Source organism: Parathielavia appendiculata, assembly GCF_033297405.1.
Source record: "Parathielavia appendiculata strain CBS 731.68 unplaced genomic scaffold N657scaffold_10, whole genome shotgun sequence".
NCBI classification, from domain to species: Eukaryota; Fungi; Ascomycota; class Sordariomycetes; order Sordariales; family Chaetomiaceae; genus Parathielavia; species Parathielavia appendiculata.
In genome coordinates, this window is record NW_026944229.1 from 394937 (window position 1) to 422757 (window position 27821).

General features: G+C 56.5%; 11 protein-coding genes across 11 annotated transcripts; 5 read left to right on the top strand and 6 right to left on the bottom strand.

Annotated features, from left to right (window-relative positions):
• Positions 1–325: 325 nt before the first annotated feature.
• On the top strand, positions 326–1524 carry N657DRAFT_647375 (NAD(P)-binding protein). Its single transcript, XM_062793296.1, has one exon. It carries the CDS (start codon positions 370–372, stop codon positions 1417–1419), a length of 1050 nt encoding a protein of 349 aa, XP_062645661.1. The 5' UTR covers positions 326–369; the 3' UTR covers positions 1420–1524.
• A 171-nt stretch (positions 1525–1695) lies between these two features.
• N657DRAFT_691854 (uncharacterized protein) lies at positions 1696–3101 on the bottom strand (the record flags this gene model as incomplete). The annotated part of the gene is made up of 2 exons (XM_062797127.1): positions 1696–2184; positions 2229–3101. 2 exons carry the CDS (start codon positions 3099–3101, stop codon positions 1696–1698), a joined length of 1362 nt encoding a protein of 453 aa, XP_062645662.1.
• A 3037-nt stretch (positions 3102–6138) lies between these two features.
• Positions 6139–7642, top strand: N657DRAFT_647376 (uncharacterized protein). Its single transcript, XM_062793297.1, has one exon. The coding sequence runs from the start codon at positions 6268–6270 to the stop codon at positions 7627–7629; it is 1362 nt and encodes a 453-aa protein (XP_062645663.1). The 5' UTR covers positions 6139–6267; the 3' UTR covers positions 7630–7642.
• Positions 7643–8067: 425 nt separating this feature from the next.
• On the top strand, positions 8068–9284 carry N657DRAFT_698349 (uncharacterized protein; the record flags this gene model as incomplete). Its single annotated transcript, XM_062797333.1, has 3 exons — positions 8068–8356; positions 8441–8698; positions 8764–9284. 3 exons carry the CDS (start codon positions 8068–8070, stop codon positions 8889–8891), a joined length of 675 nt encoding a protein of 224 aa, XP_062645664.1. The 3' UTR covers positions 8892–9284.
• N657DRAFT_647379 (HET-domain-containing protein) lies at positions 8921–11620 on the bottom strand. The gene is made up of 2 exons (XM_062793298.1): positions 11115–11620; positions 8921–11054 (listed from the first exon to the last, which is right to left on the bottom strand). The coding sequence occupies exons 1-2, from the start codon at positions 11434–11436 to the stop codon at positions 9118–9120; spliced, it is 2259 nt and encodes a 752-aa protein (XP_062645665.1). The 5' UTR covers positions 11437–11620; the 3' UTR covers positions 8921–9117.
• Positions 11621–11654: 34 nt separating this feature from the next.
• On the bottom strand, positions 11655–12204 carry N657DRAFT_647380 (uncharacterized protein). Its single transcript, XM_062793299.1, has one exon. The coding sequence runs from the start codon at positions 12072–12074 to the stop codon at positions 11844–11846; it is 231 nt and encodes a 76-aa protein (XP_062645666.1). The 5' UTR covers positions 12075–12204; the 3' UTR covers positions 11655–11843.
• A 2026-nt stretch (positions 12205–14230) lies between these two features.
• N657DRAFT_657419 (uncharacterized protein) lies at positions 14231–15014 on the bottom strand (the record flags this gene model as incomplete). The annotated part of the gene is made up of 3 exons (XM_062794810.1): positions 14231–14396; positions 14616–14935; positions 14988–15014. The coding sequence occupies 3 exons, from the start codon at positions 15012–15014 to the stop codon at positions 14231–14233; spliced, it is 513 nt and encodes a 170-aa protein (XP_062645667.1).
• A 922-nt stretch (positions 15015–15936) lies between these two features.
• N657DRAFT_647382 (uncharacterized protein) lies at positions 15937–19917 on the bottom strand. The gene has a single exon (XM_062793300.1). It carries the CDS (start codon positions 19659–19661, stop codon positions 16197–16199), a length of 3465 nt encoding a protein of 1154 aa, XP_062645668.1. The 5' UTR covers positions 19662–19917; the 3' UTR covers positions 15937–16196.
• Positions 19918–20776: 859 nt separating this feature from the next.
• On the top strand, positions 20777–21410 carry N657DRAFT_647385 (uncharacterized protein). Its single transcript, XM_062793301.1, has 2 exons — positions 20777–20865; positions 20943–21410. Exon 2 carries the CDS (start codon positions 21072–21074, stop codon positions 21372–21374), a length of 303 nt encoding a protein of 100 aa, XP_062645669.1. The 5' UTR covers positions 20777–20865; positions 20943–21071; the 3' UTR covers positions 21375–21410.
• Positions 21411–21731: 321 nt separating this feature from the next.
• N657DRAFT_576739 (uncharacterized protein) lies at positions 21732–24958 on the bottom strand (the record flags this gene model as incomplete). Its single annotated transcript, XM_062789205.1, has 4 exons — positions 21732–22514; positions 22568–23251; positions 24097–24487; positions 24651–24958. 4 exons carry the CDS (start codon positions 24956–24958, stop codon positions 21732–21734), a joined length of 2166 nt encoding a protein of 721 aa, XP_062645670.1.
• A 972-nt stretch (positions 24959–25930) lies between these two features.
• N657DRAFT_100558 (uncharacterized protein) lies at positions 25931–26438 on the top strand. Its single transcript, XM_062785720.1, has 2 exons — positions 25931–26157; positions 26226–26438. Exons 1-2 carry the CDS (start codon positions 26079–26081, stop codon positions 26390–26392), a joined length of 246 nt encoding a protein of 81 aa, XP_062645671.1. The 5' UTR covers positions 25931–26078; the 3' UTR covers positions 26393–26438.
• Positions 26439–27821: the final 1383 nt, after the last annotated feature.

Sequence of the window (27821 nt, forward strand, 5' to 3'; positions counted from 1 at the left end):
CACGATGAAGGATTGTCGTGATAATATCAAGATCAAGAAGGGGAATCTGAATTTGATAATATGAGAGGAGGTAGTACAAAGCTGGATAACGGTAGCCAAAGGGCTGGAAAAAAAATTGAGTGAAAGTTAGGTAGAGATCCTCATGTAAGCAAAAGAACAGAAGTAACAAGAAAGAAAGGGAAAGACGAAAAAAAGTATGAAACCCCATCTTCATGAGGACAAAGGCCAATCACACCAATCTGCTCCTTGGAGCCGGCCAGTAGTATTTCAGTGATCAGCCTTTGTCACCGAGACCACAAAACTCAGTCCACTATCCACAGGCTAATACTCACACTGCATCAGCACAATCCCCATCGAACTATCCTCCAAATGTCTCCTGCAACCCAAGACAAAGCCGTCCAGAACATCCTGATCACCGGCGCGGCCGGGCTCGTCGGGCCCCTGCTGGCGGCTCGCCTCCTCAACACCCCGCAATACCGGCTCCTCCTAACCGACATCGCCGAGCCCATCATCCCTGCGAACGCCGCCTTCCCGCACCACGCAACGACGCTTCAAGGCGACATCACCTCCCCGGAATTCATCACCACCCTCGTCACCCACCCATCCATCCAGCCCCTCCACGCCGTCTTCCTCTTCCACGGCATCATGTCCGCTGCCGCCGAAGCCAACCCGTCCCTCTCGCTACAAATCAACGTCGACTCTATCCGCCACCTCACCACGGCTCTGATCGCACACCATCCCCCACATGCAGGCAGCGTCCGTGTCCGCGTGATCTACGCCTCCTCCCTCGCCGTCTTCGGCCCGCCCTTCCCCACCTCAAGCGACGGCACGGGCAAACCGGTGGTACTAAAGATTCCCCCCACATGGGCGCCCACGCCGCAAAGCACCTACGGCACGCACAAGCTCATGACCGAGGTGTATCTCAACGAGCTGCACCGCCGCGGGCTCCTCGACGTCTTCACCTGTCGCTTCCCGACCATTGCCGTCCGCCCGGGCAAGCCCACTGGCGCGGCGTCGAGTTTCTGGAGCGGTATCATCCGTGAGCCGATGAATGGGATGGAATGCGTGGTGCCCATCAAGGATAGGGGGTTCAGGGGGTTTATGAGTTCGCCCGGGAAGGTGGTGGAGAATCTGGTGAGGGTGTTGGGATGGGAGAGTGGGCTGTTGCCGGCGCATGTGAGGTGGGTTCTATTCCCTGGGGCTGCGGTTAGCGTGCAGGAGTTGAGGGATGCGCTGGCGAGGTATGGTGGCGAAGAGAGGCTGGGGCTGATTAGGGAGGTGGAGGATGAAGGGCTGGGCAGGATTTTGAGGAGTTGGGCGGAGGACTTTGAAGTTGGAGAGCCGTTGAGGTTGGGTCTGGTTGGGGTTGAGAGCGGGGATGAGATTGTGAGGGAGTATGTTCAGGATTTGAATAAGTGAGGTGGATCGGGAATCGATGTTATAGTTAGTAGTATGAGCTTTTGCCTATTCCACGTACGGATTAAGCACGGCAGCTACTCAATTCCTTTACCACTTTTAGCCAGAACAGTGTGTCTAAATCCTCGTTGAACGGGCTCATGTCAAAGTCTCCCGAAAGGCAAAGCCTAACAACTTCGGTATATCTTATATCTCTCGCTCATAATCCTCGGAAGCAACCTAGGAACATTATGCAACAAGTTCTCTCGGGTCCCTTCCTCAGTAGCTGCCCTGAACTTGTCAAGTGGCTTCCAAAATAGCGATCTCGAAGAGCAAGACACCGAGGCTGTAGGTATCGCAAAGCCTCGTAAACCCAGCGTTCCATTCGGGGTTACGGTAAACATCAACGTACCCGGCCACTTGTTTCGGTCTGTCGATGGGCTCGGCCTGCTGTGGGCGGGCGTAATCGAAGCAGGCGACGAATGGCGAGCCCGGATGCATTCGTCCGGAGAGACGCTGTGGGAAGAACACAATATTATTACCCTGCAGCGACTTGTGAAGCCATCGCGCCGAGTGGACCAAGAGCACCGCCAATGCCAGAGTCTGTGCCAGAGCAAGCCGGTCGCCCAGCGGCGCAGCATACGCTGGGTCTGAGATGAGTTGGCTCAGCATCAGCGGCATCCTGATGTCCAGCGCGGGGAAGGCGAAAACGATGCCGAATCTCTGGTCGTGGCCGCTGTCGAGAACCGGCATGTCATTGACAAGGCCGACGCACGATAGGAGACTGAACTAGCAGGCTTCTGGCCGCTTAGAAGCCCACAGAGTTTCTTCACCCTGGCGATCGCTTCCGTTCGCTGGCCGCAAGTAAGCCCGCCCGCGATGTCCTTCCACTCGACAAGTACGTTGAAGTTGCCGTCGGGCCTGAGGAGAGTTGCAGTCTGTCGAGCGGCGCCATTGGTGATGTTGTTGATATTGATGAGGGATTTGTGGGACACAGTTTCAACGTAGGACACGTCGGATATAATCTGCAACCGCTTCATCATGGCACAACAAGCGAGGAGTTCTTTGGATGACTCTTCGATGCTGCTCAGGTTGGCGGGCTGTTTGACGGAGGGGAGGATGTAGGACGAGAGGCCCAGGGCGAGAAGGAGAATATCGTCCTTTGGACAAAGTTTCTCTAGGCTGTCGTTGAGGTAAACAAGTCGCTGCAGAAGGGCCCCAAGCCGCTCCTCGTCCCGGAGGACCCAGAGCATCCCAGAGATGGTACATCTCTTGCTTTTCGACAGTTTTGAGTTGGCGTCCTTCTGCTCCTCGGCTCGCCGCCTAATGGTTTCGTAGGTTGGCAACTGTGTTTCGGCGCCCGGTGCGGCATCCGGTCCCGCTGGCTGCAGGCCGTATCGGCTCGCCAGTTTCTCAACGTCCATTGTTGCAGCCTTGATCTCGGACAGGGCATCTGCAATCAGACGTCTGGTGTGCTCTGATTCTGCTTCGAAGCGCGATGGCGTCTGAGCCACAGCGTTGAGGCCGTAGAGATCGCCCCATGCTCGCAACCTGTCCCTCTCAATTCGCAGTTTCAGCGAATAGAAGGATGAGTTGCTGAAGCTATCCCAAAGCCGGAGAAGGGACGCGTAACCATCAAGCGCTCCCTTGAAGGGGACGAGGAGAGAAGTGACACCTAAAGCCAGGCCTGCGAATTCAGTAGCCATGGCCCATCAGTTCATGACTTGGGCTGTTTGCGCGCTGTGTGTGATGATCCGAGAAGACCGAGACTCTTCTGAGTTCCGCAGCCTGAGCCCAACCGGCGGAGGAATAGGGTGATGTTTTCGCTCTTTCTCCCAACGCCGGGCAGCATTGCCGCTTCGCTCCATTCGAGACCGATTCTCTGTCACTTTCACCAATGTGGACTCGGAGATGCAGTCACTCGGGGGACCATGTAGCTCAGCCGCACCCAGGCAGCTGCCACTCGGGCTGAGTGCAAATGCCCAGGCGAGGCAGGGCATCTTCCCCTTTCTTCTCGTCTTTCGGAATATCACCGTGACCCAACTCGCTTGTTGGAGGGTTCACCTCGTCGACGAACTTCATCCCCAGTACAGCCTGTTACCCGTACTTGTACAGGCCGAATCATGGACATCGACTTGAGCCCTCTGCGGGTAGAGTTCCCGAACCCTCGGGTGGGCACCACCACAAACGACAACACCGAGACTCCGGGTCTTTATTCCGCAACCGAGACCACGGAAGCCAAAGCCAAAGTGACGGTGACAAGGGTTGATCATGGCAAGGCAACGGACTTCATAGCCATGTTAACTCTAGCGCTGAGCCACGACACCCCGTGGATCTTTTTCGAGCCCGGCACCGGCATTCCAATCAATCCGCCGGATGGTATTACCTCCACATTCGCACCCAGGCACTCCTTCTGTTTGGGAACCGGAGCCTTCAGCTTTGTTGAGATGCATGCCCTGACCGACCAGCATGTTTTCAAGGGCAAGACATATGGCCCAGGCCATCTCGTCGCCCTGAAACGATACCCCCTAGCGATCGACGCACGAGATGACGGATACAATGTCCAGCGTGAGTGCTACGACTTCATCCGTAACGAGCTCCGTGTTGCAACCTGTCTGAGGGAACCGCACGACAACATTTGCCAGCTTCTCTTTATCGGATGGGAGGACCACACGCCCGTCCCCGTGCTGGGCTTCGAGTTCGCGCACTACGGGACCCTCAAGGATGTCCTGCGAAGTTCCGAGTACACGCAGATGTCTGGCCTAGGCCTGATGCTCATGGCAGATATCGCGCGTGGGCTGGGTGCTCTTCACAGACGGGGCATCGTACATGGCGACGTTAAGCCGGGAAATGTCCTCGTGTTCCACGACTCGCGACGTGGTATTGTGGCTAAACTCGCCGACTTCTCCGGCTCCATCGTCAAGTCAAGGTAGCAGCAGAGAGAAGGGTGGGAGCCGGTTGGGGAACTGATGTGTGGAGAGCACCGGAATGCTACATGTCTACCGCTTACGATGCCATCAAGACGGATGTTTACTCATACGGCTTGACAGCGCTTACGGTCCTCGTAAGGGCTCCATCACGGGGAAGTTTGTCCTCGTCGTCATTGAAGGGTGTCGGCGAGTGTTTCCTCGCCAGGGTTCCGGGGGTCGTTGACGCCGTTGCGTTCGCCACGGCGCTCAAATGCGGCAAGGCCGACCTGGCACTAAAGCACGCCCTAGCCTGGTCTGAGCAGTTCTCTGACAACCCGGAGTCAAACCCGCTTGTTGAGTGGTTATTACGGGCTACGGTGCGGTTCAACCCGGCGAGCCGAGCGTCTATAGACGAGATTCTCAAAAGGGTGGAAAAAGAACTCGGCGGGAAAGGAACTTCGAGGGAAAAGAGGTAAGCCAGGACACCCGGATACTGGTTCGGAATCCGTTTTAGGAGCCCGTGATAATGTGTTCAAATTTTGATAAGTAAGACCCTCAAGTGAAACTCAGGCCCCGAATGGACCGTTCCCTGATATGCTTTCGGCGTTGGCGGGCGGGCAACAACAGGACGACGAGAGCACAGTTGTCGACCCGGCTCAGGTAAGTCTGCCACTGGAAAAGGAATGGGAAACAAACTAACGCCAATCTTCATCTAAAAGATCCCCGTGTAATGTCAGCACGGCCCGCCTTTCACGCCAGGATATTCAACGCCCTGAAGCTAGTTGCTCAGGCCGCACTCGACGTCCAGTTCGTTACTATCGACGTTGACAACAGCATTGAAACTGCCACTAACGACATCCGCGGCTTGGCAGGGGCAAATCTTGAGGTTGCAGACTATAAGGGGCAAAAGGTCGCTGCTGTACAGCGAGCCCTCTTAGCCACCCACCGTATAGTCGATAGTCTCGTCAAGACTGGCTTCGGCACTCGACGTGACCTGAAGGAGGGTCTCCGCTATGCTGCTGTCTCGGGAAGGACTGGGCGTCTCCTCTCCATCCTATTCTTCACCATCATCGACCAGTCCCTACAACGTGAACCCAGTTGTGGCGATGTTCCGGCCCCTCGATTGCTCTGGCTGCTCATGACTGCGTCGGGTGGATATCCCAAAGTCTCAATCACTCATAAGGAGTCAATATCCGGATCTGGTCCGCACCATGGACAGGCTCATTCGCGGTCCTGGTGGTTTATCAGGGCGAATGATGCGTCACATGGCGGTCGATTTCGAAGACCCTGTGGAAGAGGTCGCTTTCTGCAAGGTGTCTTGGTGGACGAGCTTCCTGCTTGGTACAGGTACCGCAGGCTCGGGACAAGCGCGCTATGTCATGTTGCAGCGTATGGTTGCCCGGCCGAGCTTGTTGAAACCCTGGTTAAAGCAAGGACAGACCGCGGTGAGCTTGAGCTAGCTCTCCTGGTAGCCGCTAAAGGTGGGTACGGTCTACTCGTGCGTCTTCTTCTTGACCACGGAGCCAGAGGAAGCGCTGTCGACCACAAGGACAAAGCAACGGTGCTGCATTATCCCGCATTTTTTTTTGATGACTCTGTAAGGGACCTTACCAGGACAGTAATTGCGAGAAACGGGCCGTCTCAGCTCTCCGTCGAGTGCCCCTACAATCCTGCCATCTCGGCCGAGACCATGAGGAATGTTGGAGGTTCGCTTATGGTCTGCACCATCGTCACAAATAATGAACACTTGGCACTCACGCTTGTAGAGCTGTATAAAGTTACGGACAAGAATGTTCCTGACTTTTGGCTCGCCGTCGAGGAGGCTGCGAAGTGTCACCAAGAACCGATCTTGTCCGCGCTAATCGAGAACGCTGCCTCTGTGGGAGGAAGCGGCGCTTCGCTAACTCATGTGCAACTTGATACCCTCCTCAGTTTAAGCCTCGAGGGCGTCAATGTCGTTGATATGGCAATCCATCTCGACAACTCCTGGAAGGGACAACAAGAGACTGTCAAGACTTTACTTGCTGCGGGTGCTGATCCATGTAGGGGCGGTGGTGATTACGAGCATGATCCCTACGATGTTGTGGTTCGCGGAGACTTCCTCGACCTTCTCGAGATTCTGATAGCCTTTGCCGAACGGAAGGACGTCGACCCGCGAACGATACTCTCCGACGTGGCACGGTTCAAAGGCAAAACAGCCGTCGAGGTGGCCATCTGCGCTGCAAGCTGGAGCGTCTTCAGCTACCTGCTAACCGCGAAGTTGGGCTGCCTCAGCGATGTGTTTGCGTCCGGTGACCAGAATGCCCTGCACATCTCCGCCACCATTGGCGACGTCCGCTTCATCGACCCGATCCTCGCTGCCGGCGTTTCTCTCACCCAATTCACACCAACAGGACATCGTCCGTTTGATTTCGCCATCATCTCCCGGCATTACGACTACGCCAGAGCTCTATACGAGCACTGTTCTCCGACCGACCGGGAATCGATCCTCAGCCCAGACGAGCGAGGCTTCCCAACATTCGGCCGTCTCGTATACTCAGCCCAAACCACTTATCGCCACGTCATAGACATGGAAGCGATCCGCCTACTAGATTCTCTCGGCGCCTTCAGCGTGTACTTCAACGAGAACACTAAGGATACCCTCATCCGCGAGCTCGCCCGCACCGCCTACTCCTCTACCCGCCCGAACAGCGCCGCCTTCGACGATGGCTTGCTGAGGCTCGTCGTATCTCAAACACCGACAGAGCTGCTCAACCAACGAGACGAGTTCGGCTTCGCCCCGCTGCATTACATGGTCATGAACGCAAACCTTGCCGGTCTAGCACTCATCCTCGACCACCCTGATGTCGACATCAACATCGTGGTGCAGCCGCTGCCGGACTCAAACGCCGCCGATGCGTTGGGCTTGCAAGCAGGCAATACTCCGCTCGACATCGCGGGCTTGAAGAGACACTCGTCCGACTCTCTCCACGCCGTGGGCGGAGGGGCCCGTGAAGTGGTGGCATACCGAGCCAACGTGGAAGGCATCATTGCTTTGCTGCAAGAGAAACATGCCAGAGAAGCCCGCGGATACTTTTTCCGTATGATGGTCCAGGATGCTCTCATGGTCCCCGAGTCGCTAAGGATTACCTATCTGTTTCCCGAGTACGCCGCCCCCGGTACGCTCTGGCGTGGACCACGGAGATGGGTCGACGATGGCGAGAAGGCCAGTGTCTGGCCGATGAGATTGGGCGGTGGAGTTGATAATGTGGCTGATTTGGCGATGCGGCGAGGAGAGGGCGAAGTCGACCATGCTGAACTCGGAAGGTTGGCTTTCATGCTTTAAAAAAAAAAAAAAAGGTCAGAAGAGCTAGAACTAGGTGAAGCGGGGAGGTTGTCTGGATACTTGAGCCGACTTGCTGCACATGTGGGCTTTGGGATGTTAGGATAACGTTACTGGAGCGGATTATCTGCAGATATACTAGGGCACAGCGCACTGCACTTGACCTTGGCGTAGGCACCAACGTAAGAGCGAAATGCCAACTTGATTGGCGGATAAGACCTCTCAGGGGCAGTGTAATTTAAGGTTGTCCATCGCCCAACAGCCGGCCCTGAACCAACCGCATATAAGGTGAGCACTTTGACCCTTGCCAGGCTCGCCACCGTCTCTCAACCTCGCCTCCAATCCTGCTCTGTCTCTCCGTGTTGAGTCTCAAAAATACTTTGTTCTCTGGACATATCGGACTTTGCCATCGCTGAGACGGCCAGAAGCAACACGAACGTGATGGATCAGTTATCGCCCCTCAATCACAATATCTCGATCCAGGCCGCATTCCATCACCAGGTCCGCCAATACGGACAGGAACTCATTTCGTTTGTTTCCGCTGAGATGCACCGGCCACCCTTGGGTCTCTCGGTTACGCTGGAGACCATAGAATGGCCCGAGTCGCTGGTCAACTGGGTGTGGTTCGTTGGCAGCGCCGACTCGGCCACCGAACAGGCTGTCATGCGCTTCTTTCAGACGGACGTTGGAAAGAGGGCGCTGAGCGCAGACACGACTGAGTTCAAGTTCGGTAGTGCTCTCCTGCGACTGCCCGGCATTCAATCAGACTTCACCACGACCGCTGCTCAGGCCCAAGATGGCGAGGAGGTCGTAGTCGCGTCTGAGTTTCAATCACCACCGCCTCATTCCCAGACGGATGTCCCAGTTGCCACTGGCGGTGAACTACCGGCAGCGTTCACCGTTGCCATCGCTCCCCTCCAGGGCAGCCAGGAAGTTGTCATCATGTCTGAGTCTGCATCGCTGCCTCACTCCCATACCTGCATTTCAGGGATGACCGGCGGCTGGTTGTTGGTCTCCCCCACCAGTCACTTCTCGCAAGTTCTGCTTGTCAAACCTCGGGACCAACAAGCCCGTATGTACCTATCCAGTCGGCGCTGCTCAGAGACTGAAGGCGCATTTACTGACTGTGCAAACAAGACGCTGATCCCAGATATCTGCGAGGATGGCTTGTTGATCCCGCCAGGTCAATGGTGTATGGGCGCGTTGCTGCAATTGTTGCGAATTGCGGTTATCTGGTGACACCCTTGACCGGTCATGCAGCTTGAGGGAGAAAGTGCCCGAACGGCGGTTTTATGCGCTCGACAGGATCAAATGAAGAGCCAAAACCAAGCAACAAGGACAAAACGAAGTCGAGTAGGAGGCCGTCGTTGCGTTGTTTCTCATTCCGTAACAGTCCATGTCTGTGACTCCTCCTGTTGTCTGGTGTCTCTGCTGCCGGTTCACTGCCAGACAGCCCTTTATCGAGCATGTTTCCGCCTGTTCAAGTCTCGGCTACACAATTCTTACCACGGCATCCTCCCCCTTGCCCAGGAAACTGTGCAGCCATCCCCAAGGCACCGGGTGTGGCGGCCAGCCAAAGACTTCCACCATGCCGATGCGTCTGTACAGATGCCCGTCCTCATGCAGGGCCTGGTCTCGAGCCATGGAGTTTTCTTCCGCGGGTACAGGCGCCAGAAGCAGACAAAGCAACTCTTTCCTGGGCAGCTTCCGACCCACGACCAAGCAATACACTGTCGCCCGCCCAACATCCCCGACTAACCACTTACAGTCGTCATCCACCCACAGATTCTTCAAGTGGCCTCCGTTCAACACATCCAAATCCACCATATTCCACGGCTGCAGGTTCTCCTTATCCCCGGTCCCATCCCTGAGCCTCAGCACAGCCGGAACCAACCGCCCTTTCAAGACCAACCAACTCCCTCCCTCCCTCAGCTCCCCCATGTTGTCTTCTCCCTCCGGCTCGCACACCACCTCGACCAACTCACACTCGGCCTCGACCCCTTCCTCACCGCCGACAAATCTAACAGGCGCCCGGACACTGGCCCACGACCACGACGGCGCCCTCCACCGCGCAGGCCGACACGCCCAGCCCCCGGCCCAGGCGCCACTAGTATTAGTACCACCAGCACCACCAGAATCACCACCACCATTACTTCCATTTCCAAGCCGTACATGTGACTGAAGCGGCAACTCAACATGCCACAGCAAATCCCCCCGCAACAACGCATCCTCCCACAGCCCAGCCACATACCTATTGCTGCTGCCTTCATGTTGTCCCCTAGCCCGCTGCATCAACCTCGCCATGCCCAAAATGGCAGGGAAGATGTCCTTGTCGTACGTCAGACAGAGATGGGTGTAATCCTCGACCAGCCTGCGCCAGACCGTTTGGAGGTCCGAATCCGACATTCGCCTTTTCCCGGGTTCTTCTTCTTCTTCTTCTAGCCAGGTGGTGAGCGAGTAGTAGTGCTTTGGCCTTGCCGTGCGGTCGAGCATGTGGTCGTACCAGGTTGGTGGAGTCAGGGTAGCAGCAGAAGCAGTGGCCCGCGGTGATGGAAAAGAAGGGGTGCACTGGCAGGTGGACGTCTCTAGGCATTCAAAGGTGAGCTCTTCTGGGCCGAAATGGAGGATGCGGGGGGAGAGGAAGCGCTCCTGTAGGATCCAGCCGCGGCTGAAGATGGGGAGGGAGATGGTGGGCGCGTGGTAGGGGGAGAGAAGGCGGTGGGGGTGGGAGAGGGCGAGGCGGAGATGTATTTGTTCTGTTTTTCGTTTATGTGCTAGTTCTTCTCGCTCGGCGTACTCTGGTTGGGAGGACGGAGAGAAGGAAGAAGAACAGTGGTCGTCATGCTGTTCTGGGCAGAACTCGACCGTGTGAGTTCTGTTTTTGGGCGGGAACTCGGCATACAGACCGCCGTACGCGCCCTCAGATTTGGCCGCCGAGATGGCCAGCGTCGCATTTTGGTAGACGGACACCATCTTTGTCGCCTCGCGGCACCAGTCGTGCTGGTCATCCTGGATGATGCACAGGCTGTCGATCCACAGATAGCGGATGCCCAGCTTACGGGTGAACTCGACGGCACCCTGGAAGGTTGTCGGCAGCCGCGCCCACGGGATTCCAGACCGGTGGGCATCGAGACTGCCAGACAGCGTGCGGAGGAACGGCTTGCGGCCCCAGCAGTGGCTGAGGGCCGTGTACGGTGCGGTCTCGCCCTGCGACACGTGAAGACGCACGCCGCACTCTCCTTTAGCGAACACATCCAGCACCCGGCTGGGAAGCGGCGCCGGAGAGAAGCTGTTGCACGCCCTGTGAGACCGTTTGCAAATCTCGAGTTGTTGAATAGCCCAGCCAAGGCTCTCCTCGGAGGAAGTGCTAGATGGGACCGCCGCCCCGACAGGCAGGTCCGGAAGATGTTCGGTCAGCCAAGGGGTAGCTGGACAACTGCGTCAGTATTACCGTCTTTAAGCGAAGGGTTGGAACCGAGATAACCCACGCTCCGACGCATAAAAGAACATTTTGACGGGCGTCCCCAGCAGCGCGACCTCCAAGCTGCGCTTCGTGGCAGTCAAGTTGAAGTCAATTCGCAGCTCGTCCACATCGTCTCTCGTTATCCCGCAAGACTCATCCGAAAGGAACTTGACAATGCCCTCGGACAGGATCCAGCACACGTCGCAGCCAGCATACTTGGCGTTGGACAACATCGCGCTCAAATTCGTCCGAACCGAGGCGTACCCGCCGTTGTACTTTGGCCGCGGATGGTCGCATCGTCCACATTGGCTTCTCGGCGACGCAAAGGAGAGCGACGAGGACCACATGTTGCGGAGGCTTGCCTAAAAGGCGTCACTCTGTGTCTGAACTTCGGGTAGCGTTGGCGGAGATCTGAGTGAGACTTCAGCTGCCAAGGTCAGGCGCAGGGCGCTAAATCCGGTTCGAGTCGGCAGTGTCATCCGGGCCAATGTTTCTTCCGGCATTGTGGGATCAGCAGCAGAGTTACCCTCCACGAGCGGTATCTTGTCAGGGGCACGAATGTATTGAAGGCGGCTGGTCAGCGAACGGAGGCAGACGCTGAAGGACAACCAGGGGCCAGACGGCATAAGGTAGGGATGAAACACAACTGGTACCCTTACTTGTACTTCTCTTTTCAATACCTTTTGCCCAAAGCACATCTATCACGGTAGAGACCGACGGTCTAACCGAAGCTTACCTACGGATCTATTCGATTTCAAGGCGACAGCCTCGTCGCGATGCGATATCGAAACGCCAACAAGATGACCTGCAGGATGATGCAGAACGAGACAGTCTCGCACACCTTCCAAATATCGGTTACAGTGCGGTCCATGTCGGTCAAGCCCTTCAGATTCATGCCAAAGTAGGAGGCGGAAAAGGACAGCGGCAGGAAGACGAGTGCGAGGGCGGTGAAGACGAAGATGGCTTTGTTTTGGTCGCCAGCCATGATGGCAGGCTCGTTTTATTCGATGGACCGAAAGTTGAAGGAACTTGGTTTACATGTTGTTAGTGTTCTTCTCTGGAAGATCGCGGTGACTGGTGCGTACCGAGTTCAACGACCCTCTCAGATCCACCCCCAACCGTTCGCACTGCTCCTTGGACTCCCTTATACGGCGCTCAACAATTGCAATCTGATTCATGGGTACCTCTCCGCATGGATTATCCGGCGGATTGCCCTCGACATCCGCCTACAACTCGGGCATCCGCTTGCAGTCCTTGCGAAGGCGCTGGAAAAGTCGAGCTTCTTGGCGAGATTCTCCCTGAAGACGTTGAGCTCATCGACACGGACAAGGTAGGCGCGGACGAGGGCATTGGTCTCGTTACGTTGCCACTGGTCGTAGCGCCGTTCTTTCTGTGTAGCTTTGTCAGTCTCTGTTCGTTTCTCTCAGGTAAGGGGAGGGACAGCAACAATCACGAGTTCGTGCACAATAGAGTCATACGCATCCATGAGAGAAGGAACGCTGTATCCCTGGCGGATGTTGTGTGGCGTAGCCGTGACCTCGGTGATCATCAGGTAGATTAAGAACCATCCAGCGTTCTTCCGATACCCGGTGCCCGTCCTGGTCTCAGAGAACTCGAGAAAGACTTGTGCCGTTGCCGACGCAATGTTCTCTTCAGCCAGGTCTCTCGGCGCCAGGTTGAGATAATATGGCAAGTTCGAGTTCAGGTAATCCACGCCCGCGGCGGGTGACATGGCCAGGAGGAACATGAACCCATCTCGGTGGAAGCAGCGGAATTGGTTCCTGGCGATGTGAGCATCATTGAAGAAGCTATGCCGGCATTATGCAGCTGCGTGACCTTGTGAGCTTTGTTCCTCGGAGGCCTTCAGAGAGGCCGTCCATTTTCACATGGCTACCGTCGGGGATCTGCCATGGTAGGTCCGCCTTGGCCAAGTCCCAGAACTGGACTGCCTGGCCGATATACTGGGTCGCCAGATGATGTCCTTCCTGAGTCGTTCGTCATTCATTCCCGCAAACACACTTCGGTCGAGGACGTTGTTGATTCTCGTATCATCCTTTAACATGCGGAAGAGAGGTCGCGGGAATCCTGGAATCACTGGGTGCTGCGGAGGTCGAACGCTTCACACTCTAGGTAGGGCCAGCCGGCGCGACCACCATTGGCGAAGGGGGCGCCCATGACTTTGGATCCGGTGTAGAAGAAGAGCGCCTCGAGCGACTGATGGTGTTAGCCGGTTCGTACCTTAACACGCTGTGATAGAAACCGATGGGTGCCGACGGAATGAAGAAGCTCCACGCCTAGAGGGGCATGACTGCGAGGTCCAAGTCAGTGTCTGACAAGAAAAGCCAGGCAATGCCGGGGGTAACCCCCACATCCATCGCATACCGTGACCATGAATCGGATCTGGGAGGGAAGAAATGGTTGATAACTTTGTAGAACTTGTCATCAGCCGGCCTTCTAATCTTGACATTCCCGAGGAAAATGCGGCGCCTGGTATTGATGAAGGCGCCAGATTCGCGAGACTTGAACCATCTCCGCAGCTCGTCCACTGCCTCTAAGTGCTCTCGCTGCGCAGCCCGGCTAGCCTCCAGCACCTCATTCACTATGTCAGGTGGCAGGTCGCGAGTATGGTTCCATGGTATCTTGGTTGTGCTGACGGGGATGTGAGGTGCGCTTTCTTCGATAGCTCGAAAGTTCTGATCTTTGCGATGGATTGGCCATCTTGAAGCGGTTTAAAGTTCTGTTCTTTTGTTGCCTGGCTCGGATAACCTCAGCAGGCGGCTGCCAATCTGAATCACCAGATGTCCTGGGCTTTCCTAGGTTGCAAGTTGCAACAGGGGTTTGTGTTTCTGGCCCCGCCTCATAGGCAGTTGGCTCAGCTGCACGCCGCTGGCCCGCCGCAGACTTCTCGAGCCAACGACTCGTTCGAGAAGGTCCCATCCTCGCCATCTTGCTGCATAACGCTTTGCGATCCGGCGAATCATCCCTTGGCGTCTTGCCGCGCGTGCCACGGGACTTTTGCCTTAATGAACAGGGATGGCACTCGGGAACCAACATGGTGGCGGCTCCCGAGGGCCACCTGCATTCCGTATCTCAGCGATGTATGCAGCTGACTTCAGGCAAGCGACGGACAGACTGAAGCTGTCAGTCAGCCTTGGGTTTCGTCTTTTTTCCGCTCGCAGTTGGATACCGTATCATTTCGGTCATCTTCTCCACCCCACTGAGTTCGTACTTTTCGAGCTTGAATACAACCGTCTGCATGCCCCGAGAACCGTAGTGGCGATACAGATTCCTGCCCTGTTCAGACCGCCTGGAGATAGCAGTTGAGACCTGTCCTCCTGCTTATCCAGCCACTACTTCATGAGAAGGCCTCTGGCACCTTTCCTCCTGTGCTGCTCTGCTGTGACAAGGAGTGCGAGAACTTGTTGAAAAGGCTAGAGTTAGCTTCCTGTGACGGACTCAGGGGTGCGAATTTTGACGTACGCAAGTGCGAATATCTGCCCATTTCGCGGTTGCGTTGCAAAAGTACTCATGCGCCGCCTCCCTCAAGGCCCCATACCGATCAACACTTTTGTCCTCATCGCTCAGCAATTCGTTCAGCTTCTCCAAGCTCTCCTTGGAGCGACCGTTGGGATAAAGCTCCCACTTTGCGTAGGCCATGACATCGCCCTCGTTGGCGGGATCGACGACCTTGAGATGGTGCACAAAGCTGTCCGGGTCGTCCAGGTTGGCGTGCACAGCAGCTTCGGCCTTTTCGGTGCATCCCGCGTAGGCAGGGAGGCGTCCTGTAACCAGGCTCCCAAGCGCAGCAATGCGGATGGCGATGCAATGGGCCAGTCGGCTGTTCAACTGGTCTCACGACCAGCATTCTGCAGACCTGGCTTTGAAAGAAGGGAAGCACGAGCGCGCAGGTGTCCAAAATTCGCATGACGCGCCAAAGAAATCAAATTGTAGGCTGATAGATGAAATCTTGAACAATGCTGGTGTTAGTGTATCGTCTTGCGAAGCGTTCGCCGTTACGGCTGGGAACAAGTACGTTAACTACTGAAATTTGCCGTTCGCAAAAATAAGAATAGAAAAAAAGTAGTTAACGTTAGTTAGTTAGTTAATGTAACTATAAATTTAACTAACTAACTTAACTACAGTATTATCACCGAGCGGATCATATCAGTGAGCGGATCTGTTGGAAGTGATGGGTTGCCGGTGTCGTACCCTGGTCAGGGGTAATACACAGCTGTTACATAAGGTCTGCGAGGTACCCAGATAACTTGAGGAGACGAAGAGAACTCAATCGACAGATTCTGGGCTGGTCCTAAGCACTCGAAAAGTTCACTGTTTTAACGGCTCCCATAAAGTGTGTCTCCGTGGAATTGTGGCTGTTGGCTTTCCAACAGGATCACTCTAGCAAATTTCAGTAGAGGTGCATGCAATAAGACCTTTAGAAAATTGTTAGTGCGATATAAATTGAAATTAAGAAAATAATAAAAATGCCGGATCAGAAGTGTGCTAGTCCTTGACAACATGGTCTAAAGCGACACAGAAGAGCTGAGGATATCTTACGACGGTTGTATATCTAGTGGCTGGTGCTAGGTTGGTTGTTGTGTTAGAAATGGGAACACCCAAAGCAGGAGTTTGGAACCAGCGAGAGGTTGGGGTGCGGTTGTGGAAAGCGGCCAGGGTTGTCAAATACGGATTACAGCGGCACCTTGGGCTTGGCACAAGAGGTACGGATCCGTACTCGGCACTGTACTACTGTAGCGATTTGTGGCTGTCCTTCAGCGTCAGCCTCCGTTCGCCATGACAACGCGAGCCACTTGATGACTGTATCGTAATACCGAGCGAGCGAAGTCCCCTGAATACTTCGTATCCAATCCTATATACCATAAGCCACATTCTAACCAACCGGGTACCATGCACCGCTAGCCCTGCGTAGCCCGCCAAATATATACAAGACAGCCGATGCATTGTGCTACCCCTTCAACTCCATACCAGTTAGGCCAACCTATGCATATACGCCTTCTTCCCGTCTGTCCGCGTTATAAAGTAAGAAACCCCACGTCGGATATCCTCCCTTCCTCCCGCTGCTCAATCCGTGAGCAGACCATCACACTCATCCCCGCACCTCAGCAGAACCGCTCGGCATTACCGGCAGTGCAGGCGCCAACCTGAACCCATCAGCAGCCTCGTCCTCATGCTCCTCCCCCTCCAGCACAGGCGAGCATACGCTGCCGCCCACCTGCCCACTCCCCGGCGATGGAGCCGGCAGCGGCGCCTGCGGCGGGATGAAGAGCGATTGCGGCCGCTGTGGGAGCGGCGAGACAACCACCCCATTGCCATGCACACTCGTCCCACCAGCACCGTTCACCACCGCGCCCGCACTCCCCGGGCGAGGCGGTAGCACCGTCGACATGGCCAACCCGCCGCTCGCAAGCCCCGCCACCGGGCTCGCACTCCCCCTCTCACCACCACCACCACCACCATAACCTCCCCAATCCTCACCAGCCTCCTCCGAGAAGCTCCACAGCGACAACCCCGAACCCACCCTCGCATGCCCCAAGTGCGCCGGCACACCGACAGCGCCATAAGGCGACCCAGCCCCAGCTCCATCCATCCCGGCGACCGGCACAGCTCTCTCCGACCGGGGACTCCCCTCTCTCGAACTGAATCCTCCCGCACCCCCACCAGCACCACCGCCGCCGCCGGCGGTAGAAGTAACCAAGCTCCCCTGCGACCCACCCCAAGCCTTACTCCTCAACTTCATCAGCCCAGCCAGGCTCATACTCTCCCACTCGTCCGAATCATGCGGCAACAGCGCCAGCTGCGCCAGGCCAGGCGATGCCGACGCCGCGGCCATGGAAAGCGACGAGTTCCGCCCGCCCGTGTCGCTACCCCCAATCGCGGGTGGCAGCGTAAACGACATGACAGAATTGCGGTTCGAGTACTCGGATCTCTCCGTGATGGGTGTGAGATTCGGTTCCCGCACGGCCGCGCGGCCCGACATGCTGCGGTTGAGCAGGCCCGCGGCGGAGGCGGGACCGAAGTAGCCGCCGTTTGCGTACTGGAAGAGGTTTTCGGATGTGAGGACGCCGCCGCCTGGGGAGGACGCGAAGGATTGGATGGGATGGGGGTGGTGGTGGGGGACGGGGGCCGAGTAGAAGCCGAATTCCTGGCCGTAGAAACCGTCACAGTCGTTTGCCAAGGCGCTGGCGTTGGCTTCGGCGATGATGGCTTCGTCGTCAAAATCAAAGTCGTCAAAGTCCTTCGTGAAGCCATCGTTGTCATAATCGTCGAGGTGTTCGTTGGTGTCGGGGTCTTGGAGGTCGGTGTTGTCGGGAGGCGGGTCGGCAAGTCCGGCGAGAACTTCCGGCGACGAGCTCCGCCGGAACTTGCCTGATGCCGCTGCTTTCTGTGCGGCCTCGGCCAGCGCGGCTTGGTAGGCCAGGTCTTGACCGACCCCGACGAGAGATTCGGCTGGTGGTTTCAAGGAACCATCGGCTCGAAGACCGGATGGGTGCTGGCCTACAGTGATGGACGTATGAGCCGTTGACTGAACCGCACATGACTGCCCCGACTGCCGCGACGCACTAGACGTCATGTCGGAGTCGCGCTTGGAAGGCTGCTGTTGCTGGGCAGCCTGCATGGCCTCCTTGGCCAGCGCAAAAGCACCGGGGATGGGCCTCCCGTACTGATCTGTGTCGTTATTGTCAAATATCGACTCGTCAAATACGGTGCCGTCGTGCTCAAAATCCAGCTCATCCGCCAAACCGTCATCGAAGTAGATATCGTCGGTGTCGGCGCGGGGAGGCGATTGCGTGTCATCAGTTGCAGACGGAAAGCTAGATCGACATGGCCTTTCTTGAGGGGTGGTTTCTTCAACATTATAGTCAAGCGCTAAGTGGTCGTTTTTATGCAACATCAGGGGGGCAGGAGATAAGGGCGAATCAGTGGCCGGCGTCGTGTCTTTGGTCATAGCAAACCCAATGACCTTACCACTTGCATCTCGCGGTGTCGGGACCATCCCCGGCGTGTGTGGGCTAACGAGCGACGATGCGGGATCTGAGCGCTGGAACACAAACCCAGCAAAGTTCTCCTGGTCGTTGTCGGGGTCCATGGCAGCTTCCTGGTCCTCGTCGTCTTCGTAGTCGTAATCGTAGTCGTAGTCGGCATTGACCCCCGGGATCGGCTCTTCCAGCCCATCATCATCCATCATTGCATCGTAGTCAAAATCCTCGTCAAAGTCGTCGAATCGGGCGTCGCCATCGGCCGGGTCATCGGATAGCTTCTTCTCGTGCTCCCGCTGACGGTGCCTCTCCTCCAACAGTTTTTCCTGTTCGGCGGCGCCAATCATGTCAAAACTGAACCTCGAAGACGTACTCTTCATGTGTCTCGGGATAGCGGATGCAACAGAGTCGCGCACAGATGTCGCAGATACGGACAGCTGGCGCGATGCCGTGGTCCTTACTGAGGCCGAGGTGGCAGGCGGCAAGGGGGCGACCTGGGTGTCTCTGGAGGCAATAGATGATGATGCGTGAAGGCTGTGGCCATCGTGACTCGGCGTGAGTGCTGGCTGCCCAGCTAAAAGTGTGCTCGTCGACGGTCCCCTTTGAGTGTGGTCCGCGTCATCCGCAGACCGCGATGATGCCCCGTCCTTGGCATGCCCGGAATGTTCAGTGGAGAGCGACAGGGAACCCTCTCTGACCAGGTGGGAAGTCGTTGGCTCGCTTTGATCTCCCAGGCCTGCAACTGCAGAGGCTCCTTCTTGGTCCCTCGCCGATGCTGAGTCGGCGTTTAATACTGCCTTTCTTGGCCTTGGCGCACTGAAGTCATGCACCCTTGTGCCCTTGATTCGAGGGTCGTAGCTTGGAGCGAGAGGCTGGGTGTCTGTTGCAGCAAGCGCAGTCTTCCTCCTCATCAGCAGCGACGATACGGGGTTTTTCAAAAATGGCAGCCCTTTCTTCCCCTTTGGCGGCTCCGATGCCGGAGCTGGTGCCGTGTCGTTTCCCTGCCGAGGTGCTGTTGGCCTTTTTCCAGACACTGCGGATCCCTGAAAGTCACTAGGCGTAGAGAACCACGAAGATTTGGCCTGCTTGTTTCCTGGCACGGCTGACCCCGCCGCAAGTCCCGTGTTGATTGGGGGCGGCGGAGGTTTTGCCCTGGAGAGCTGAGTGTCAGGAGGTGGGCCAGTCATGGCTTTCACAGCGTCGGGGACCTGTTCCTGGGCAGCTCTCCTGTACTTCTCCAGAGCCACGCCGCCAATGAAACCTGGTTTGTTTTGCTCGTCGGGAGTGGGACGGGCCGACAGCTGGCGTGCCTCTTGGGAGCCGGGAGGAGCATCGTCGCGCGGGACAAACAGTTCCTCGGAGCCGGTCGACGCCACTCGGGCGATTGGGGGTAACTTCGGCGGCAGATGTGAGGAGCTTGGGGAACGTGGCCGTGCGTCGGGGCGCGGTGAGACCTCTCGAGGCGGCAGCGGATGCTCGCGTTGCGCAGCAGCATCCCAGGCGGCGGCGTGCTCGGCCAAAGGAGAGACAGAGTTCGACGGCGCCCTTCGGTGAAATCGGAGATGCGACAGCATCGTTGAGATTATTTAACGCGTTGGATACCTTCAGGGCTAGCGTGTGAGATGTTCGAGTCGTCGTCGAAATGCCCCTGGCGCGACTCTAGCCGAAGAAGCATCGAGTCGCAAAGCGCCTGACGCGATGCCCGCGGGGCGTGATCCGTTCGATTCGTCCTTTCGGGCTGTCGAAGTAATCATAAAACAATAATATTCGATATGGAGTCGCAAGTGAGTGACAGGAATTCAAAATCAGCAAGGAACGAGTGTCATGACGGTGTACCCAAAAAGGGGATGCGGGACTCAAGTCGACAAGAAATCAAGCGCCGGAGCCAGCATCCATTGGATTTCGACGGAAGGATGGTCCGTGCACATGTGGGTAGAGCCTACAACTCTTTAGACCTTTGGCAACCCGAAGTGATTGGAGATCGAACTTGCATCAACCCACTGCTCTCCGCCTCGGTGGCTTTATCCTACTTATTTGTGCTTCGCGCTCTAACTCATAGAATTGCTTTCCTACCCAGGCAAGTTCCAATTATCCTGTCCTTTTAAATTCCTCGACGAAAAGCCTCGGCAGACCAGAAGAAGCTTTAATAAATTTCAATCCATGAAAAGCGGGGCTTGGTCCTCAATCAAACTCCAGGGGGCGTGTGTACCCCGATGTAAGTCGCAATCTTTCCCGGGAGTACATACGGAGAAGACTTCCCTCTCCTCCTTGACCCGCTGCCCCTGTCTCCTCGTCGGTTGCGGCCTTTCGGCCATGCCACAAACGAGCCGTGGCGAAGTGAAAGCGAAGGACTCGACATAGCCACAAGGCCCTGGACAAAACCATCGTATTCGCAATCTTGTCCACACCGATGAATTCACAGACACCAACGTCACAGGACGTGTATTATACATCTGTTTTGTACGCTCTGTTCAGCATCGCCATTATCTCCACTCAAATGAATGAACCACGATAGCAAACTTCTCGCACTCAGCAGCATGCTGGAGCGTCCAATACGGGACGTGAATTCAACAAGGTACTGCCAAAGCGTGCTCATCGTCCTCTTCATCGTCGGCGGCGGCCGGAAGAAGCTGGGCGCAGCGGTCAGCCTGAGATCGAGCTTCTCCAGGGCAATGCCCGTTTCACAGTCTCGCCCTGTGAGCAATGAGCGCCCCGGGATTGGGGACCAGCTTACGGCGGGATGAGTCCCGGGGAAATTCAGTTCTTGGAGAGTACTAGGTAATCGCTTACTACATGTAGATACAATGAGCGCCTCACTATTCACCAAGCGGTGAATCACTGACCACCGTCGCCAGATTCATAATGATTCTAGCGAGCAACAGTTGGCCTATGAAACATCTGGCAGGGGCCCCGGACCATGGGCCGCTTCGGCGGGCATCTTGACGAGTTTGGGTCGTGCGTAAAGACTGAGATATCCATACTTCATGGCAGGCCCGGGGTGCGGTGAGCAGGTCGTTCTCGCATCCTCTCTGGTCCGCCCTGACTTCCACCCAACAAGCCAACTTAAGCAGCAAGCAAGCAAACCGACGCGCGCGTTTTCATCAAACGCCTTTTCCATCTACAAGCACATAAAGCAACATCGCATTCATGTAAGCGCTCTCCTACCTCCTCAACTTCGGCTCTGGAATGCCCTGAACCTGTCGTCCATCATGCTGCAGGTGCGAGGCGTTAGTGGTAACCAAGTACATCGCCTACCAGATGGAAGGGCAACGGCCCAAGATATTTGAGAGCGGCTGCGACTGTGGAAAAACTAAATGTCCTTATTCGACCAAGTAATACCCCTCAGCCAGAAAGAAGCGGCGGATTGTTAGCAAGCAGTCGATTGAGGACAAAACAAGGGCTGGAGATGTCAGTGGAACCAACGCTTGACGCTCTTCTTGCGTGCATGTCATTAGCGCTGTGGCTCTCTATATTTGAAGGGCGGCGGAGAGGAGGAGGAATAGTTTGGGGAAATCTGGGGTAGGGATTCAAGTAAGGCACATCAACACGGCACCCGCTGGGCACGCAGCAACCGAACGGAAGCCTTATCATGTGTGTGTCCCATATACAGTTTGATTGACGTGTTGACCAAGATAACCCATTCCTCACTTGGCCCACAAATCCCGCCAGAATTCCTTGAACCCGTACCTCTTCTCCCTCCCCTCCAGCACACTCACCCCTCCTTCACCCGCACCACCGCCACGCAACAACTCCCCTATCCCGACCCCGCCACCAAATCCCTTCCCCTTCTGGCCCCCCCGAGACCCACCAAAGGGGCGATCAACAAGCGATTTGGCCGGCCTGGTCGCGCGCAACCGGATCTCGTCGGCCACCTGCGGCGCAACGTCGGCGAAGCAGTTGCTCAGCTCCCGTTCCAGCGAGAAGTACGGTTTCTTGGCCAGCTCGGGAGCCATTAGATTGTAGGAGCGGGTCATGGCGTTGAGATTTTCAATGGCGAGCGTCATGTAGGACCGCTCGGCTGCTTCCCAGGCTGGGTCGCGGAAGGGGAGGACAGAAGTATGGCTATGGCCATGGCCGGGAATGTTGTCTCCGGAGGGTGATGCAGCAGGAGGATTGGGTTTGGAGGGAGCGGCGGTGGCCTGCTGCATGACCACGTCGTCGGTTACGTTGGTCGGGACCGAGATTTGCTCTGGGTTGCGCCGACGCGGGTTGTGGAGCTCTTCGGCGCGGGCGTAGGCGGTAGCCTGGGCGAGCTGCTGCTCGAGGGTGCCGCCACTGGCAGAAATCATCCGCGCGGCGTGGCGTTTCCAGTCGTTGCGCAGCCGACCGCGAAAGTTTTCAGCGGCCTTGATCAACTCTTGCTGCTTCTCAATCCAGGGAGGGACGATGTCCTGGCGTTTTATCATCTTGTTCATGATGTACTCGGTCTGACATGCCAGTCAGCGCCGGCCAGGTGCGAAAGATTGTCTTGAGCACCTACGGTATCAATAAACGGGTTATCCGCTCGCGTATCCCTCTCAATCCCCGTCCCGCGGGGTATATTCTTAAACTGGCCCCTCGCAATGGCATCCTCAATCCGCTCATTCGCCAACGCCGCCAGCCCGGACACGGTATTCGGCATGGCCCTCGCCCCTGGCGTAAACCGCTCCCTGAACTCCTTCCTCACCGCCTCCCTCTCCTCCTCGCTCAACCCCTTATCCTTGACCCCCAAGCCCGCGTACGCATGCGCCTTGTCCCGCGCCCCGGCCGCCCTCCGGCCGGGACTCAACCCAACCTCCCTCCGGATGCGCATATCCACGGGCGCCGGCACGGCGGGTTTCCCTTTGCCCCTCAGCTCCGGCGGCAGCGGCTTGCGCGCGTCGTCCAACATGCGCAGTACCGCGTCCTCGGTCGACTCGTGGCCCGTCCACGGCTGCGCCGAGGCCATGGCCCGAGTGCCCAGCCCGGCCGAATCGGGAATGCGCGAGTCAATGCCCGCCTGGACCAGCGCGGTAGAGTGTTCTTGATGGAACTTTGCGGTGGCGACCTTGTCCAGCAGCTTGGCCTTGAGCTCCTCACTGAAGCCTGCTTCTTCGACGGCGCGGCGCCCGGCGCGGCCTCCGGTCAGGAGCGCGTCTTCGGTAGCTTGCTGGAGGCGGCTTGTCATGGGACCGAGCTCATCGGGCTCGGAATCGGGGGGTTGGGAGGAGATATTTGCAGATGCATTTTTGGGACGATTGCGATGGGGTGACTCGGCGGGGTGCGCGGGGAGGGACGAGGGGAGCGATCGGGAAAAATGGCGGCGAGTGTGTGGAAGTGTCGTGAGGCTCAGGGCGTTGAGTCGCAGGGCGCGGGTGCACCCAGCACAAACGAAGGGTGATGAGGCCATGAGCGAAGGCTGGCGAGAGAATTGGTGGGAGGAAGGGTGCTGGAGGCGAAGAAAAGGCGAAGTGCTTCCGGTGACGATGGGGGCGGAGATAAGAGCACAGTAATCGGAACAGTGTCGAAACTGTAGCTGCACTTCTACCGTAAATTCCGAATTGTTTGGGAGCTGCATCAACTCAATTCCAACCTCTCTGTTTACTATAGTTACAGTTGTTGGTTTACCATCAGTAGCACTCGGATGACATCAGCGAAATTTCATCGCCTCACTCTCAAGCCTCGCCATCGCTAGACATTATACTACATACGCAAGTATCATGTTACCCGTCTTCATCTCAACTGCTCATGACACGGCCCACCAGACAGGGCAGTGACTGGAGCTCAACACCATAAAGATTGGCTGATACACAGCCAACCGGGGCTTCTGATGTACAGATAAAGACACCGCTATATCGATGAGAATGCAACAAGTATAACCACAAGAAGCCAGCCCGACCGTGTATGCGTTCCCGCCAGTGTCCCAAGTATTTATCCAAAACACCGTCCCTATGCTTTGACCAAGACACCGCGAGCAAAATACTCCCCCTCAACAAGCACAGACCGTTACACAACAGCCCTCCCTTCCCCCATATACAATCAAGCACATACAGCTCTCGTCCCTTCCCACGCGACGCCCTCCCCGACTCTCCGTCCGCACAACCCCCGCCTAGCACCCCCCTCGACGCAGCCCTCGGCCTCCCTCATGGAGCCCACCAATCCAGGCCCCAGCGCCAGCGCAGGGATCTCGACAAAGTCCCCTTCTCCCTCCAGCTGCACTCGGAACCGCCCGACCTCGCGGAACCCGAGCCTCTGGTACAGCCGCATGCCCATGGGGCTCGCAAACACGGTCGTGTGCACGCCCATGCGCCGCGCCTGGTCGATCCCCCACTGAGCCAGGGCGGTCCCCGCGCCGCGGCGCTGGTGGGACGGATGGCAGAGGAGGATCTTGAGGAACACGTGGCCTCCCTGGGCGTGAAAGGGGACATCAAAGAGGTGGTGTCTTTTGTCTGCGAGGGCGGAACGGAAGGCGGATTGACGCGTGACGTTGCCGATTGTTGTGGGAGAGTTGGGGTGTGTTGGCGAGGTCGGGGATGAGGGTTCTAGGGGACGCGTCAGTATGATGTCGTGAGGGAAGATGAGGGTATGATGTCGGAGTACGTCACATACCGATAGCGCTGTTGCGGCGGGAGTGAGAGGATGGCGCGGCGTCTAGCCTTGGCATGTCCCACGCGCTAAAGGCCACGACTTGAGTGTTGTTGCTGTTGTAACGGTCCACGGGCATCTCGCAGACCACGACGGTGCTGGTTTCAAGGTACTCGGCGCACTTGCGCCGGCAGAGGGAGGCGAACTCATCCGGGTAGAGATGCTGGTCTGGGAAGCGGTACGGGTAGACTGGGTCGAGCGGCGAGGCCCCGATCAGGACCGTGGTCATGGCCTCGAGATCGGCCTCGTTCGCTAACCTGATGATCATGGTGGAAGGGTGGGATAAGGAGTTTTGCAGTTCAAGTTCTGAATTGGGTGAGACCTGCCGCCAAAGATGGCCCAGATGGCGGGAGATCCTCAATTTTGAGATGCGAACAAAGATGTCGCTACATGTAACTGGTACACTATAATGGCAGAATGGGCGAAAAGTACCCGACGGCCATGGGGCGCGGGAACGGGACCAGTTTTGTCGCAGTCCGGATTCCGCCGTGACCTCATCTCCCCACAGAAAGGCCTGCCTTGGAACGGTTGTCTTGGCATCGCGGGCCAATGACGACAGTGACGTAGGGCTGCCAAGGCGAGGCGGTCCACCCCATGGCCCACCCCCGGCCTACAGCTTGTGCTGTGATTGGCTGCCTATGGAACCCGCGGCTTGGTCGGCTGGGCCGCGCCCGGTCCCGTCGACTGAATCAGGTCGTGGTTCCTGAACCGCAAAGTTCACGCCATGAGCTGAGTTCTCGCGGTCTAGACTGGACCTGACAAGAAATGAGTGCCCAAAAGCCAATCCAATCATCGCAGACTCCGACTCAACACAACTGGATGAAATGGCGAGACCGCTAGCTCTGATGCCCGACTATGTCATGTGCGTGGCAGCTGAAGCTTGCGAGCTGACAACGTCACAGTCCCTGGTCGAGTCAGGTCGTGGCTGGTTGAGTGATTCGAGTCAGGTCCCTGTCGTGGACAGTCAGGCTATTAGCCAGCTGTCTACATTTTCCCATGTTGCATGCTGGAAGAATGATCTCGAGACACAATACTCACAGACAGGGCCAGCGGGGACAATTGATCAGATCCACGTACCGGAAATTCACTAGACGCAGGCCATATGAACTCTGGCGATTAGGGCCAAGATTGCCGCAGACAAGTTGTTGACGCTCGGGCTGAAACCCTACAATTGCACCGCATGAGTGACGTGTAAGGGCCGGTCAACCGTGTCGGGTTCGGGAGTTCGATCAGCTCCAGTACCCTTGAAAGGATCTTGTGTCTGGTGACCCGTCCGTTCAAGATGCTATTTAGCTGGCATTGCAGCGGGTGGCGACTGAAGATTGGCTTGGACTGGAGTGCCCGGGTACTTTAGTCATGTCGCGAAGCCGCAGATTCTCGACAGTAGTATGGTGGGTGGCGCTTCGTGGATGCTTCACGCAGGACGGTTCTTCGGCCAAGTTCACCTGGTCACCAAGAAACTTGAAGGTAAGCCTAGGTACCCTTAGGACTAATTGTTTACATCTCAGTGCTCATCATAACATTTACCATTTCAGTCTCGGCGTATGTGGTCCTCGATCTCCTAGTCACCACCAACGAGAGTTGGACGTGGAGTTACCACCGAAGCTTCCAGCCTTCACATTACCAAATAACTTCAGCTGTAAGTAAGTGGCCGGGGCTTAGGCTTGACTCGAGCTTCGAGACCCGCATGCGAGCAGCTTAAACGCAGATTCGGTGAGGACAATACTACCACGGCCTATACTTGATCGGTTATTGTAGTGAACATGATTGCATGTGGCGTTTGTAAACCGGTGAGCAGTGCAGAGAGCAAAAACCAAGCTCGGCGAGGTGCCCAGGTGGCAGTTCAGTCTTGTCCCAGTTCAAATGTCACTTGATCTGAGGATGCGTGAACCTTCTTTGCCATCCCGCGTCTTGGCCGGACTTTGGCCGCGCAAGCCGGGTCTGGGCCATCTCATAACACTAGACAAAGAGTGACTGGTGCCAGCTGATCTTGTAAACATGATTGTCCCGTGAAGCCAGGCCCGTAAGCAACTAGTATCTTGACACAGATAAAGGAGCACTGAAGTTGGAGAGAGTTATGCAGTTTGGTCAAGTGTTTTCAATGCCTCCGTCGAGAGTGAAGAAATCCCCTAATGAAAGGACATACCTTATTCATTGCCCTCAAATCCAGAAGCTCAGCGTTCCGATTCATTTAGAAATCGACATCCAGCAAAATAACCTGAGTGTTGGCCACTGGCGCCTGGGTAGCTCGGCCCAAAACCAGTCCGACTCAGGTAGCTCCCAAGTATCGGTGTCGACCTCTGTCGACGGCTCTAGGGACATAACGACTCTGACACGAGTGACGTCGTTTCCCCTGGGGCAGGTGGGTCTAAGAATACACTGTAGGCTGTAACTAAAGTAATAAATCTAGTCCAACCAGCGGCACATCATATGTGAAGCGCATCGGACGGAGCCTTTGGAAATAGTTCCCCTCGTTCAGGTACCATCGTTCAGGTACCATCATTCACTTAATCCACAATCCTTTCGCGTTGATTATACTCATAGCTCGCCTCTCTCAGGCTAACCTTAGCTGCCGTCCCTGTGTGATACGATGTGGTTGCCCTTCCGATAGGCTCCTCTCTATTCTCCTCGATGGCCCAAGTACCGAAGAGACGCAAGAGACAACCCCAATGCGTTTCCTAGAGCTGAAAGTTGCGAAGCGCAACGACTGCGCAGTGTGCGTCACTAGCAAGCCTGACACCACACCGAAGGTCCCCTGCCTCCGCCGCAGCACTGACCGGCCCTGTGGCAGTTTGCGCTCAGCTTCCAGGTGCGTTGCGTGGTGCACACGTAGATCATGGAGTCTTGGCAGCTGTAATGCCCCGGCGTGTATGGCAGGATGCACATCAACTAGCGTTCCCCAAGCTACCCTGCTTCGGCAGCCTGCAGGTCGGGGATGGCGGTGGCTGAGGCCAGGGACGAAACGGCAAGGGTGAGTACCGTAGAGGGACGCATTTCAACTGAAGTCGAGGTTGTGTGTTTCAGTCCGGAGTGCGGAGATATCGTCTCCGAATTGGGGTGCCTCGGAGACTTGTTTGGATAGAAGAAGCAAGCAAGCTGGAAGACTTGAAGTTACACTGTTGTCCATCTGG